At 42.9% G+C, this 15161-nt stretch overlaps 1 protein-coding gene across 2 annotated transcripts in view; it reads right to left on the reverse strand.

Moving 5' to 3' along the window:
- Positions 1–15161, reverse strand: part of FLI1 (Fli-1 proto-oncogene, ETS transcription factor) — a 39245-nt gene that overhangs the window by 8311 nt on the left and 15773 nt on the right. For both annotated transcript variants that reach the window (XM_009587645.1, XM_009587643.1), the window contains exon 4: positions 11693–11761. In XM_009587645.1, coding sequence (XP_009585940.1) covers positions 11693–11761 — 69 coding nt within the window. The remainder of the gene's footprint in view (positions 1–11692; positions 11762–15161) is intronic.

Raw genomic sequence — 15161 nt, forward strand, 5'->3', positions numbered from 1 at the left:
ATAAGTGACACTATTACAATCAGATGTGCTGACCAGGCGTGTATTGCTATGGCTGCTTGGGCTTTACAGGATCAAGGCTTGGTTCTCCAGATAAGTTTGGCTAAGCCTGGACAAAATTATTGTTCAAAATCTCTCTGAATGGGTTTCCTTGCAGTGTACGTTTTAGGATGTAAAACATCAGCTTGGAAGGACGGTGTGCATGTGTCTCAGCCCAGGTTTAATCCACGTTTAGCATACCTCAGATGAGTCCCTTTGCCTCAGTTTCCCCTATATAGTATGGATTATGGAGTAAAGTGTGGGCATATATAGGGGCAGCCGCACTTGTCTTGTTAGGATGAGACTTAGCTCTGAGCGTGACTTTGCAATGGTAAGAAGGGTTAAATATGGTAGTTAGCAATACAGACATTGCTATTGAAACAACGTGTTCACTCAGCTAGTGCAAGTTTCCAACTCTTTCTCTTCCTCTCAAAAAAAAAAGTCCAAATCCACTAAGCTATTTTTGTTTTGTTTTCACAAAAATCCGTGCAACGTGAAAGAACCACACCAGCCCTCCCAGCTTCCAGGCCCAGACTCTAAAGCCGAACGTGTTTAAAACAAAATGGAAAAGGCAGAGCCAGGGAACCTATCCAGAGACTCGAGTTTCTGCAAAAACAATATCGTTCCCAGGACCTGACGCCCAGTTGCTTGAAGAGATCCTACAGAACTCCAGCCAGACGGTTAGTTACAGGGAGAGTCTTATCTGTCATTAAAGCCACTTGGATTTTACACCAAAACTTGCCGCACTATGGAAATTCAATTAAAAGACTTGGACTGAGGTCATCTTCTGGTGTAAATCAGCAAATAGCTACAGTGAAGTTAGGGGCAAATTTACACCAGTTAAGGATCAGGTCCCCAAGTCTGTTTTAGACTTAAAAAGCCCAGTGGAACAACAGTCCTATGACAAATGTGTGTTCAATACAAAATGGAATTAAAGAGCAGAAAATAAATCATAGATGCTTTCAAGAAATGTCATTCTGCAGCTGTCTGGTTTATGTCCAGAAATTCCCCAGAATGAATGCATACTCTATTATGAGTAAGGTAAAGGATATTAATAATGCTCTGCACTTTCACAGCACCTTTCAACTAAGGATCTCACAGCTTTGCAAACATTCACACTCACAGCGCGCCTGGGAAGAAGGTTAAATATAATTTTAGTTATTTACATGCATAAACGCATTTTCTTCAGGCTTTAGCTGCCTTTTCCAGATGAAGTGGCTTTCCCAGAAATCAGGTTGTGTGGAACAGACCGTGTAGCATTAGTCTCTGGACCCTTTCTAACCTTCATCTATACTTTTCTCACCCCACATCTCCCTCAGCTCCTACCTTGCCACCCTCTGTGCCATTTGGAAGTTCTCATCCTCTGCTGTGCAACTCCCCTTTCAAAGTCTATTGATTCCTCTGGAATTAGATGTAAATCAGAACTAACACAGTAGTGAAACAGCCTGCTAGGCTGAGAAAGGCTTAGAACACGGCAAAATTAGCAAGATCAAGACTGGGCATTAGGCAGGCTGGCCTGTAAAGTTCAAGAGATGAGCTAAATTATCCAAACCTCTAGAGTTTCTTCTTGTCAGACTGTCTGGCGCAACAAAGGAAGGACTTGGTGCAGAGAAGAAACTGAGGAGTGTGTTCCAGGGATCCCCTGGTTGAGATTGTGGGATGTGGAGGAGGAGAACGGCTGCATGTTGTGCTGTGTAAGCCTAGGAGGTATGGCACTGCAGTCGGGAAGATAAGGCAGGCTCCACTGAACCACCGGTCCAACTTTACAGACCTGCCCCCCTTCATCTCACAGCTTGAGTGCTACTTCGCTCCTGTTCCCCATACCTCTGGATCATATTTAGTCTAAACAGATTAATAGGCTCAAATATTGCTGTGGGCTAGGGGCAGATGGACAGACACGCACAGACTCATTTCCCTAGGAAACCAGGCTTAAAATCCCCGAGCAGATTTCCACACCACAGCGAAGACCATCCCAGATGCCTAGCAGTCCTTTCAGCTTGAATGCAGTCCAATGAACAAGCCATTAGGGAATCTGTGTTTAAGGTATGAGGTATTAAAGAGCAAACCCTCTCTGATAAGCTTTAAAAAGTTCTTAAAAATTTTTTTAAAAAATGTTGTTTTATAAATCTGAAAGCTTGGGGCGGAGGGGAGAAGCAAGGAGGGGGGATTTCAACTGAACAATAGGCTCACAGTCCCTGTGCTTCCTGAGCTGCTCGGTGAGTGCTGACAGCCCCTTCATGCTGCTCTCTCCGTAGGACCTTTTTCAGTCAAACCAGATTCAGGCACTGTTTGTGCTACCAGCCTTGATAAGGTTTTCCAGGAGAACAATGGGCACTGGGCCAGTAATATCCTCATTTTTCAGGCCTTTTTATTCTAGGATGGATACAGTGGGGCTGGGTCATTTATGGACTAAATGCTTTATAGGCACTATAGGGGAATCTTATTTGAAATGCCGCCTATGCTGGCATAGTGCCCTTAGTTGGAAGCAAGGCTGGGAAGGAATAGCATGGCATATTTATCGTATTCATGGCATCACTGGCAGCAGCAGCAGCTCTTTTCCAGCCAGGCACTGTCTGCTTTATGAACTGCTAGGTCTCACTGTCAAGGTGCGGAGCGACTGGTCTGAACATTAGCTCCCTCTCTCAGACCTGTGGGCAGTGTCATGCCTGGGTTAACTTTTGTAGAAGATGTCTGGGGAAACACACGTGCAGCAAACTCGCAGGGGCGTCTTGATTCCCCAGCCTGGTAGGTGCTAGCAATAGAAAGAGCCCACCGATCTCTGCCTATCGGAGCTGATACCTCCAAGGAGATTAGGAAGCCAAAGGATGGAAAGTGGCTTTTCCTCAGTCATGGGGGCAGAGGCAGGAAGAAAATAAAAGTAAGTTTCCTAAGTCTCAGTGAGTTGTCTGACTATTTACTAACACTGCCTCCATTTCCCTTTGAAGCACACTGACAGGCTCTGACTGAGTCTGATTTGCTGACTCAGTTGGATAATAACAACAGCAATGACTGTAGTCACTTAGCCATCTTCTGTTGCATTCCTTACCACAGCATCTTGGGGTGCTTTACAAAAAAAGGTCGAATGATCCCAGTTCTCATGACGGAAAAACTCCCAAACCTGAAATACAGAAGGAACTGCTCCTGAACACCCTATCGTATTTGGTTAGGGAGCACAGGTACTATATTTCCAGACAGGACTTGGCCTTACAGATTTCAATGAAGCAAATCAGGGGACGGAGAAGGCTGCAAATTTGAAGCAGGCTATGGGATCCATGGGATTCTCCAAGTAGAACACAGTCTGGTTTTTGCAATGAGTCCTTCGGCTTCAGTAGGAAGAAAGGATCCTGGCTTGGTGGCTGGAATTTAAATTAGCTTCTCTAAATGGGGAAAGCAGAACCAGGTGTCCTAAGGGATCCAGACTTGTGATTAATCTAAGTGGTCACTTGGGGTCTATTTTGCGGCAACTACTTTACAGGGAGAGAGAGAAAGGAGGGCATAGGACCTCACCGCTTTTCCTCCCAAAGCGAGGTTGTGTGTGGTGGCTAGGACTGGCACTATTCTGGTATCCTGGAAAAGTCCCAACGTAGGCGCATGGGAACAAAAAACACTACTGCTGCAAACCAAACATGTAAGCAAGGTCTGCCAAGCTCCTGAGCGTCCAGCCCTCACACTCCCGTCATTTAACCTCCTGGAGATCGCATTGAAGAGGTGGGGTTGTGTTTAAAGCCAGTTGGAGAGAAGAAACCTAGACTGTGGGTTTCTGGAGGGGCAAGGAAGCCAAAAGCACCTCCAACTCCTCCTAGAAACATTAGACACATTGTTTTAAATGATGGCAGCAAACATAAAGGTTGTAGAGTCTGTAAAGTTCTTCCCAGGCCTATTCTGGCTCCAAGTATATGTACTAAATGCTTAATACATACGGTGCAAAACCTTACAACGTCAGCAGAGAGATTTGCTTAGATACAGTTTTTCTTAGCACAAAGCTGTGAAGGCTCTGGGTGCTATCATTTGTCTGCAGGAGGTTTGACAGTGTGTGGCAGAGATGGTGGAACAGGACTAGAAAGAGCAGAGTATGAGGAGTCCTCTGGCCTTTTCAAATGGCTACAAGAGGTGGTTCATGAAAATCAGCAATTGGCTTCCCTTAACTTTTAGCCCTATGGCATACACCCAGCTATGAGTTACATGGGTATCCTAACTGTGTACACTGAGACCTCAAAATCTCACCCACAGTATCATTTGTTTTGCAATGAATTACTTCTCAATGTACTATTTCTGCTAATTAAAACAATTGCTTAGCACATATGCCATATCTCATGCTGTATGTCATTCACAGCCAGTATTACCATGACTGTTCTCATGATTACGTAAGACTTTCCGGTGCCTTCAAACACCAAACTCATTTGTTTCTGCTTCAAGACCACAATGTCCTGCTCCTTGCACTAAAGAATCACCAGTACAGGGATCATATGTGGAATTAAGTAATTCTGAGTCTCTCCACTAAGAGGAAGCAACTAGCTGAGTGCAGAATAATTTCAAAATAACTTCTACTCTACATTATCAGACTATTTGATTATTTCACAATTTAAAAAAAAAAAAAATTGTCAAACATCTCTACATTACTATTAACCTGTTTTACAGATCAGGAACTGACACAAAGACCAAAGTCCAGGCTTGGAACAACATTGGGTTTTGACTTGAAGTCAGCTCAAACCAAGTGAGAAGGGACTGACTGCTGGATTTATGTAAGAAATGCCAAGGGAAGTGGTGGAGTCGCCATCCCTGGAAGTATTTAAAAGACGTGTAGATGAGGCGCTTAGGAACATGGTTTAGTGGGCATGGTGGTGTTGGGTTGACGGTTGGACTCGATGATCTTAGAGGTCTTTTCCAACCTTAATGATTCTATGATTCTATGATTCTATAAATCTGTTGCAGAGCATGAACATGAAGAACAGATTTAACTTGGGAAATCTCTGAAAGTAGCTGAGAGCCCGGTTATGCATTGCTGTCCTTATGGAAATACAGATCGGAGCAATCAAACATTTCCGATTTAACTCCTATTCTAAGATCCAGTGTTGGATTAAAGTACCGTGGCTGAAGCCCACTTATTTCCAGCGTCAGACAGGATCTGGAGCTTGACATAGTGCACGCACAGGACTGGGATGCAGGATTTTCAAAGGGCACTCATTCAGCTTGCACAGACAGGGATGTGCTTAGGGTAGTCCTGGTCCCTTCTGAAGGAGGTCACTCCAGCTTGAGATCTGCGATCCCTCTCCCTCATTAGCCTTAGCCTGGCAGGGTGACATGAAGGAGCTCTTACGCACTGCAGCTCTAGAGCCTGGAGCTCTGCTCCCCACTCGGAGGAGGGCTCTGGCCTCCAAAATTTGGAATTGCTCCCTGTTTGCTTTGAGCCATAGGCGACAGCCCCCAGTTGTGCGAGTGTGGCTAGAAAAACATCCCAGAGCCGTGCAGCGGTGGAACTTCCTGATTCACGTCTAAGTTACCCTGTGCAACGCTTACAAAGACACATTATGAAGAAAAGAAGGAAGTAATGAGAATTTTTTTTGTTGTTGTTGCTTTTTTTAATATCAGCAGCAGAAGTCCCAATGCACAGTGCATGAAGACTGAAGTATGTGTCCTGAGAATCCCTCTCAGAGCCAGCTTTGAAAAGCAGTCACTTTCCAGTCAACATGCATGTTACTGAGCTACGCAGGGCTGCAGACACGAGCAGCCACATGCAGACAGGCATGCTACTGAGCAAAAATGCAGACACACAATTGCATATTCTGAAAGGCGCGTTTTTGAGCACCCTTCGCATGCATACGTACACATTCATCCAAAACACATAAACGAGTGCGCACAAATATGCAAACAGCACTGTGCATATTTTACCCCCCAGCACAAGGCGGGGTAAAACCAAACAGCTAACGTGCTTGCAGTTTGCCCTTATTGAAAAATACACAAATGCAGAAGTAAAGAAAAAGAAACGCATATTCACGGAGAAAAAAGCTAGACGCAGCAATACACACATAAGAGAAAAGGGAAGGGAAGACACACATGCGCAGACATTGCAGCTAGCATTTTTACAGCATTTGCCCACTTAACTCATTATCAGGAAACAAATTTACTCTTAGGAAACCGCCAAAGCGCTTCCAAGAGCTTTTCACGGGAGGGACTGCACCCCAGCAAACGTGTAACCCCCACACACATGTGCAATAACATTGCTTGCAGTGCACCCTAGGCAAAAAAATAATAGCTCTTTTGCTGGGAGAAAAGGAAGGATAATGGTTACTTAGAAAGTGCTCCAGACAAGCTGTCAGGTTGAATTCAGAGAACTGGAGTCTACGCTGGGACAGCGCTGGCTCAGGGTGATCCCTTGTGAGTTGGGTTTCCTGCCTGCTACAGCTTAAAGACAACGATTCTTTGTTTCCAGTTTTTCTGGTGAAAAAACACACGCCTGCCTCCGAAGAGGGTCAGGGAGAAAGCAGACAAAACACTAACTCTGGAATTTCAAAGGAAAACAATTAAAAAAAAAAGAAAGAAAAAAAGAAAAATTCAAGAGCGCTAGCTACTGTCTCTCCTGAAATCATAAATCCCTGGTTTGGCCACACAGTCGCAATAAGAGAAGCACCAAAAAAGCCTTCCCTTTTTCTGCTACGGAGCTAAAAATGGGATATTTCATCACCAGGCACACAAATATCATCGACAAATGTTTTAGCATGTACAGACAATTAAGAGGGCATAAAGCTGCTGCAACTGCTTTTTCTCTGACGCAACTGAGACTGGAGGGTTTATAACCTTTGCTGTGAACAAGGGGCCTTACTGACACACTCGAAAGAGGGGTTTACTGAAACTGGTCAATATTTTTCACATGACAACCTTTTAGACTTGAAAAATAGCCTTTTCAAGAGAAGAATTTTATGCAGGAATTTGAGATTTTTTTCCTGTGGGAACCGTGCTTATGCAATCATGCTGCCTGTGGTCTCTTTGCCCCTCTTTCTCCAGTCCCCAAAAGCTTTTAAATCTGTCACCCAAAATTGTCACCGAATTTGACAAGCGGGAGAGATGAATTTTAAAGAGTTCCTACCAATCTAAAGGAAACTGCTGGGGAAAGAGGAGAGAGATTGCAGCCTCGACTGCGAGAAAAGCAGCTGCATGGACTCATATTTTGTTAGGTATCAGGGAACCTGCATGAGAGAGATCTTATTAATGCTCCAACATGAGGAAACTCTTCCTTAGGGGCTCACAATGAACATGGGTACAAACCCACGGGAAACCATTCTGTGTGAGTTTCAGAGCTCACCGATTTGTTTATCTTCTTGAATTTGCCAACAACTGAACAAAACCTACAAGCAAACACACCTTATACCCAAACATTCTTATTGTTCACACAAACACTTTTATAATGCAAACATAAACACGTAATAGCCACAGACTAAATCCTTAAAATTTGTCTCCTACATCCATATTCATGTATTCACATACAAATTTCTTCCCTCTCTGAAAATGCAGATAGCACATCAGCTTTTCCTATGTTCTGCTTGAATTTAGGTTGGATTTATAAGACTTTTGGGCTAGTGCTGGTTTACCACTATTCTAAGCTATATAACTATATATATATAAGGCAATATATAACTATATCACCTTAGGCTGAGCCTGATGTATACAGAGGATAAGGACCTGTTGCTGAATCCAGCCTTTTAAACAAGATCATACATAACCTGTAATCTGGAAGCAAACAGCCACGCAAAATCACTCCACTAAATTCTCATGCGTGATGCGTGGGTGTAGCCCTTAACAGCCGAGCCTTCCTTCATCCCACTCTGCCACCTCACTGCACAGATACCCACCTCACTGCATATCAGCACATACTACAAAGCACCACATACACCACACCAGACACTCCTACGTGTCTGTTTAGACACGTGCAATTTTGCACATCAACATGTCATGATTCTGCCTCTTTGGAAACTGCCAGCACAATCCTGCTTGAGTTCAAATCCTGCACAGCATTTAGGCTTGTATATTAAACACGTGAGTTATGCAGACCCCAACGTGCTTAAAAGTAAGCACGGACTTTAAAAATGTGTTGGACTGAGGCCAGAATGCTCACAACTATACGAGGGACAGCCCTTTGGCCTCCTAAATGTTGTTGTATGTGAATATACTTTCCATTTCCCTATGGAAACCTACTTAAAACGACACCATTCTGAAGGCGAGCAAATTAAAATCTCCTCGGACTTGGGCAGATAATGTAGTCTCAGATTCTTCTCCCATGTCTCCCGTACCTACAGTAGGTCAGTCATTGCTCCAAACAGTCACGGAAAATGAAACAGACCATCTCTCCCGTGGAGCACTGGGAGTGGGACACAAATCTTTCCATTCAGCAATGAGAGCAACCTCGTTTCATTTTCCAGAAAATTGTTCTCTAGCCAAAAAACACTGGTGATTTTCATTAGAGCAATTTATTTCTCAAAGGCAGCTGAAGACAATTTGTACCAATGACGCTAAATACCATACTTTTGAGTGTTTATGAGGCTGAGAAGCAAAGAAGCTCAGGCAACAAGAGTCCTTTGAACACGACAAGGTTTCTACCTATCTGATCTGAACAAAATGCGTATGCTTTGTACACCAGCTGTGTAGGTTTACAGTATCTGTTTCTGCTATGAAAGCAATTTAACTCTCCTAGAGCAGTGCTAGAGGTTCTTCTGTATGCAGAGCTGGCATTGCAGAAGAGAAGTGAGAAGGGCAGAAAATAGAAGGGAAAAAGGGAGTAAAGTCTGCAGCTGTGACCAGCCGAGGCAGTTCTGTCTCCAGAGCCACGGCACGAAACCCAGTCCTGTGACAGCAGTGCTGCCCTTGCCAGCGTGGGCCACAGGTCAAGTGGTGCCCTGTGCTCCTGGGTGACACTGTCCTTGCTGTGGCTACAGAGCATGCCCTGCTATGTCTGTCACAAGTTCGGGAGAGAGTAGAGCCGAATGCTGCATCTGGAACATCTGCATCTGCCTGTGTTGCAGCTGTACCTTTTTTTGCCATGTAGGTTCTTTTTTACAGTATGTGGATGGAATACGTTGTATAAAGCATAGTGTAAGTGTATGCAAAGAGCGTGCATTTCTCCCTGGAGTTTGCACAAGCGGGTTATTTGCATTAGCTATGTGATCTTAGAGAGCGTGCAAGAAAAATTACAGGAGGAGTGAAGAAAACAGTATTTTTTCCTATCTCTGACATGTATTGTACTATTTCATCACCTCCTCCTGCTTTTGAATCCTCAAGGAAGGTGGTTAGAAAAATTTGTTTGTCTGTTTTTATTCACAAGCATAGAGAGAAGACATATTTACAGGATTAGTAGATTCAAGATGCATTAACGTAAAGAAAAATGTTTCATCTTTTGAGAAGTTAAGGAGACAAGAAAATACTTACAAAAAATCATTATTTTTAACCTGAAATTCCTTTTCCAAAAGAATATAATCATCTTGAAACGAGCCCATTAAAAAGCCTTAAAAGGAAGCAAGGAAAATCTGGTTGCCTAACAGACTAGACTGAGTCTGAAGAATTCCAAGTCCAGTTTTATGTTCATCATGAGTTTCTTCTGTGATATTGGACAAGACACTTCACTCTGCTCCCCCAATTCCTTATCTGTCAGCCTGTCATGTTCACATGTCTCTTATCCTGTCATCTTATGTCACGAATAATATTTGGAGCATGAATCAGTTACAGTAGGTTGAAGTTGGTCAGTTTATCCTAAAACAGTATTCAGACATCAAATGAATGCAGAGGAAATTTATGCATTGTAGGAAGAAATGGAAGAGGAATAGATGGGATTTCAACATTTCTATGCTAGTTCTTAATTTTTATTTGACTATCCCACGGGTGTGTTTAGTCCTTTATTGACGCATGATGAAAGTACCATGTAAAGTTAAAAATGGCTAGCTGACAGAAATCAAATGCAAACTTCTGTCAGCTGCACTAAAGAAACACACTCGAGGGCAGTAAAAATGGAGGGGGAGGAACATTTTTCCCCTAAAACTTCCTTCTGCCTGAGTGACTCTAGGCCCAACTTGCAAAGATAAAGGGTATAAAAAATTCAGAGGAGTGCAATTTTACACAGAGCATTTCTCTTTAATAAAAAAATTGCAGCTTTCTTCCCTCTATTTTTAGCAACCACCTGGCCTGAGACAGAAAGAGCACAGTCTTGGATGTGCATGTATGTTTATGGGGGAAATTGTGGAGGAACACGTGCATGTGTGTCTGCTTTGTTCAAATAGGAGCAAGCCTAGCTTTTATTAATTTTAAATAGATGACTGTTAGCGTCGAAGTAGTCGGTCACAGAAAAGCCTGAATGGCTTTGTCTCTGTAATGTACCATGTTTTATCAACTAATGCCTGTCTCATAAAGAGAGAACAGCCTGCCAGGGAACAGACAGCTCAAGTGGATAGTTACATGTTGGACAAAAGAAGCTGCTGTAAAAACCAGCACTGACATTGTGTCCAGGGTCCAAGACAGATGTTGGAGATGAAATGCAGCATGGTGCAACGAGAAAGAAGTGCTGGCTCTAAGAGCAGTGCTAGTCAATGAAGCAGCCAGACACACCATGCAGAAGCTTGTTAAATGTGTGATCTCAGTTTGCTGTAGCCTTTCAGTGAAATGGGGCTTTTTGTTTCTCTCTCTCCAGCTGCTTAAAAAAAAGACTTTCTGCCTTTCCCAACTATTCTTTGAAATGCAAACTTGTGGCTCATCAATGAAGCCATGTTCTCCTGAAAAGCATAGAAATGTTTATATAAGAGGTGAGGAAACTGTCTCGGCACAAGAACAGACTCCTTCTAGGTGGGTTATCTCATATAGCAGTCAACTGCCTGACTGTGACTTACTGTCTTATCTAGGTAAGGGATGTGCATCATACCCATCACACCAACTCTCATAATTTTATCATAACTGAGAATCCAGTTTTTCATTAAAAACAAGAAAAAAAGAATAGGACTCTAGCTGCAGAGGAAAACCTGAAAAACCTGACTGAAGGATACACAAACAACTCAAACGTCTGAAGGAGCCCCACATGTGTTATTAACTTTTAAACTTCAAGATTTCTAAGCTCCATCTACATGATCAGAATTTCTAATAGATTAAAAATTTGGGGTTATTTGAAAAAGAAAATCAAAATGTTCCAAAATGATAGTGTCAAAAAGATACATTTGGTCTTCCTTGCTGGTTGAAACTAGCTGACAGATTCATGAATGGTTTTGGAAGACCTGAATGGCCTTTATTCAGTAATGGAATTTATTGTGAGAAAATTTTATCCTTTCAACTATGAACTCACTCAGAGAGAAATGGCGTCTCAGTCCTTGCTATATATCTGAGATTTCAAACTGCTTCACATAAAGAATAGAAAATATGCCATCAGTTCATCAACTCAGTAATACACAAGTCTGAAAATGACAGATATACATTTTATGCTGCAATGTCGGCTGGACAAGCGGAGATGTGATTTTCAGCATGGATGGGGCTGCAAATTGTGAATTATCGTATTTTAACCATGCTGTGCATGCGTAGCAGATCAGAACATTTTCATGCCAAGGATATAATATAAAAGGTCTAGTTTTAACCCAATCAAAAACATCAAGAGAGCACAGGAAGCCAGGACATTTATATGCAAAAGACTGACCTTCTTTGGTGGCAAGACGTGAGGAAGCTTCTGTGTGGGATGGAGTATTGTAGACCAGCAGTGAGCTACCTGTAATGAAAAGAAAAGGAGTTATTGCAGTTTGAATGCACTCTGCCGGTGGGGAACCATGCAGGCAGGTAGAAAATGCTATCACTAGGATCTAAAGACCAAATTTTTCAGAAAATTAGCCACACATTTTCTATGATGGATATGAAATTCTTTTAAAAGCTTGGTAGCTGTATGTCACATGTGCTACTGTTTCTCCACTTGCAAATAAAAATAAAGACATTTGCCTCCTTCACTGAGTGTCTTGATGCCCTCCGCTGAAAACTGATATAAAAGGGTGAGGCTGTATAGTACATTTATACAGGTACAATATCTATCACAGCAGAGCCTCTAGAAATTACTATGGAACAGATTGTATTACAGGATAAGGAAGAAGCTTTCCTCTCTCTCTAGTTGTGACAGAGAAATTTCCTGTTTGAGGAACATATAGTAGAAGTGACATGAATTGCACTGTCAGGATCTGAACATTTTGAGAGTGTCACATGCTTGGTATTGGGCCAACAGCTGCAAAAACCTCACTGGTATTCCAGCATCTCCCGTGCTTTGTGGAGTTTGAAAGTAGCTTTCTTGGTTCAGAGTGGTCTTTCCATCCAACCCCATTTGAAACAAAACGGTTCAAGAGGAGCACAAAAAAGAACCTATTGGAAGGGTCTTTGTTTTGCAGTCTATGGTGGGAATGCTCCTTTCTAAGCATTTTACTTCGATTCTCCTGCAAACTCTTCTGGAAATGGAGGAAGAGGCCCTGTGAGTTCTTGGAAGCCAGCATGTAATACACATTTCACGGTTGTCTAGTTATATGTGTTTACCCTACCTAATCTTCTAGGCTCACCTTTCCTACAGCTCTTTGAAAAAGTTTCCACTGCATCAGGCGGTGACATTGATAACAAGGCCCAGGGCCCTTCTTGGTAGGGACTGATGATGTGAACTGGAGCAGGGCAGCAATCTCACCGTGGATTGGTATGGATAAGAAGTGCTTCTACAGATACTTTCTGCTATTCATATCTACACATCCCTCTGTTCAGTGAGATTCTGTCCCATTTAAGGCACTGGGTCCTAAGCAACACACAGCAAACAGTATAGATTTCTGTATATGCTATGCTGACCCTGAGCATCCCCAGATTCTTTGGTAGGGCTAAGAATACCTCTTTTGCAGGTACTATACTACTAACTGATTAGGATCTTGTGACTAAGCCAGGCAGTCTCCACGTTCCTCTAATCCACATGATCCCAAATAACACTGACCTCACTTGCCCCTCAGTAGTATTCACAGTATGTCTCACTTTCCTGTGAGAGCTGAGGATTAGGCAGTTCACTGCTAGAAGTAATAGCCATTGCAGGTGCTGGATCTTATTAGCCCTGCGTTCCTATGGATTTCTTTTCTTGCCCAAATGCAAACAAAGCCAAAGACATGCACAAGCCAGCATGTACACAGAGGTAGAAGGTGTTGGAAAACAAAGCCTACTCATAGGGAGTGGAGGATGGATGCTACCAGATGCTGCAAGAGAGGGGATGTTTCAAATGACCAGCATGGATAACATGGGAAATTAGGAGGGAAGGAGCTCAAAGGGATCCCAAGGGTACCTTCACTGTGAAAGCTGTAGATAACCAAAGTGATTGGCTTAAATATTTAGAGAGATTTGCTGGTCTTTTGCTGCTGCTGGAGGAATTGCAACAGTTTTGTCCACCTAACTCATGTTTTCATCAGATGGTTTCTGGCTTTGGCATTTCTTTCTTGAATATCTGTGGGAAAACTCCTGTCCACCACTCTCTCCTTTTCAGGTTATTTGAAGTAGATCCCAAATGCAATGCCCAGCCTGGCTTGCCCCAGATAGGGAAGTGCTGGGGAATTCAGAAACACAGTTTTCTATGACTAAATAGGCTGCAAATGCCTGGTTGCACTGACTGGCTGAGGAGGTGGGGGTGGGGTGATGAATAGCACTGAACAAGCCTATACGATCAACCTATAGCTACTTTACGCTAAAAAATGCAGCCCAAGCCACTGGAAAGGGATGGCGCCTCCCCCAGTTTAATTGCTAAAAGTTCTCACCTTTGCCCGACAGTCTGAGGTTTCTGGTGGGAACACCACAGAAAAGGAAATGTGTTTCCTATTAAGAGTTTTCAATGAAAGAGGAAAAGAGAGAAAGCCAGAGACACAGCTCAGGACAGAGAGAAGCAGACAGACAGAGGCCAGGCTGCTCCCTCCCTTACTCGTTCTTGGGCAAAACTTTGGCTGCGATGAATTTTCGTTTTGTTCTTATTCCCCCTTCCCCTCAGAGGGTCAGTGACAGCTTAGCTTAAATCAGCTCTTTCTGGAAACACTGGTATTATTAATAAACTGCAAGGCTGTTCTCCTATAATTAATATTAAACATGTTATCTTATGGTTCCTCCCACCTTTTTCTTTCTTCTTTTATTTCCCTTGTATTAATTAAAAAGGGAGATGGAAAAGAAATGAAAACCAGAGCAGGAGAGTTTATTCCCCATAAAGTCTTCCTTTTCACAAGGCAGCTCACCCTTCTGAGATGCAGAAATATCTTGGTTTCACAATCTTGAAGTCTATTTAACCTAGAAGTCTTTTTTATCCTGACCTTCTGAAGGCCATGTGGCCTTCCCTCCTCATCTCCTGGTAGAATCAGGGTTCTGCTGCATTTAGCAGTATAGTTTTGTTTGGCATTAATATATGGCTCGAAACCACAAAGCAGTTTTCTGCTTCTGCTTCTCGCCACAGTCTCATTCTTTCCCCTTCGGGCTTTTTTCGTTTGTACACACCACACATAACCGACCCCCCATAACTAGAGAGGAAAAGGACGAGAGGTGACAGTTCGGGCTTCTTTTGATGTTCGTCCCAAACATAGCATGAAAACATTCAAATCTCCCTTCCCACTGCCCACTGGCTGACTGGAGAAGGTTCACCAGGCAGACTGTATTTGAAAAAGGTACTGGCACAGCAGTCGGTCAGTCTGGAGTCTGAAGGTGCAGGGAGATGAACAAGAAGAAAAGGCCAAGGCATGGCTTCACAATTTCAGAGAGGAAATTGGAAAAAACGCCTAGAGAAAGATAATTGTTTGGAGGGGGGGACAATAAGTTCCCTGAAAAAACTATTGGGGGGTGTTTTGAGAGACTCCAAAGGATAGAGTGTGCTGCAGAACAGGGTTCTCCAAGTCTGAAATCTCCTACAGATCAGAGACGTCTGAATTCCTGACTGCTTCAATAGGTTACGGAAACAGGAAACAACTGCATGATTCTGATCCAGACCTAAGTTTTGCCTGAAGACTAAAGGTGTTGTGATATGAGTTTGGTTTAGTCTCGACTATATTAAATAACTCATCTGAACCTTCTGTCTCCAAAACTAAGATTGAGCTTTTGTTGTGGTCTTGCAGATGTTACCAGTTTATTTTTTCAAT

Source organism: Fulmarus glacialis, unplaced genomic scaffold (genome assembly GCF_000690835.1).
Source record: "Fulmarus glacialis isolate BGI_N327 unplaced genomic scaffold, ASM69083v1 scaffold29631, whole genome shotgun sequence".
Classification (NCBI taxonomy): domain Eukaryota; kingdom Metazoa; phylum Chordata; class Aves; order Procellariiformes; family Procellariidae; genus Fulmarus; species Fulmarus glacialis.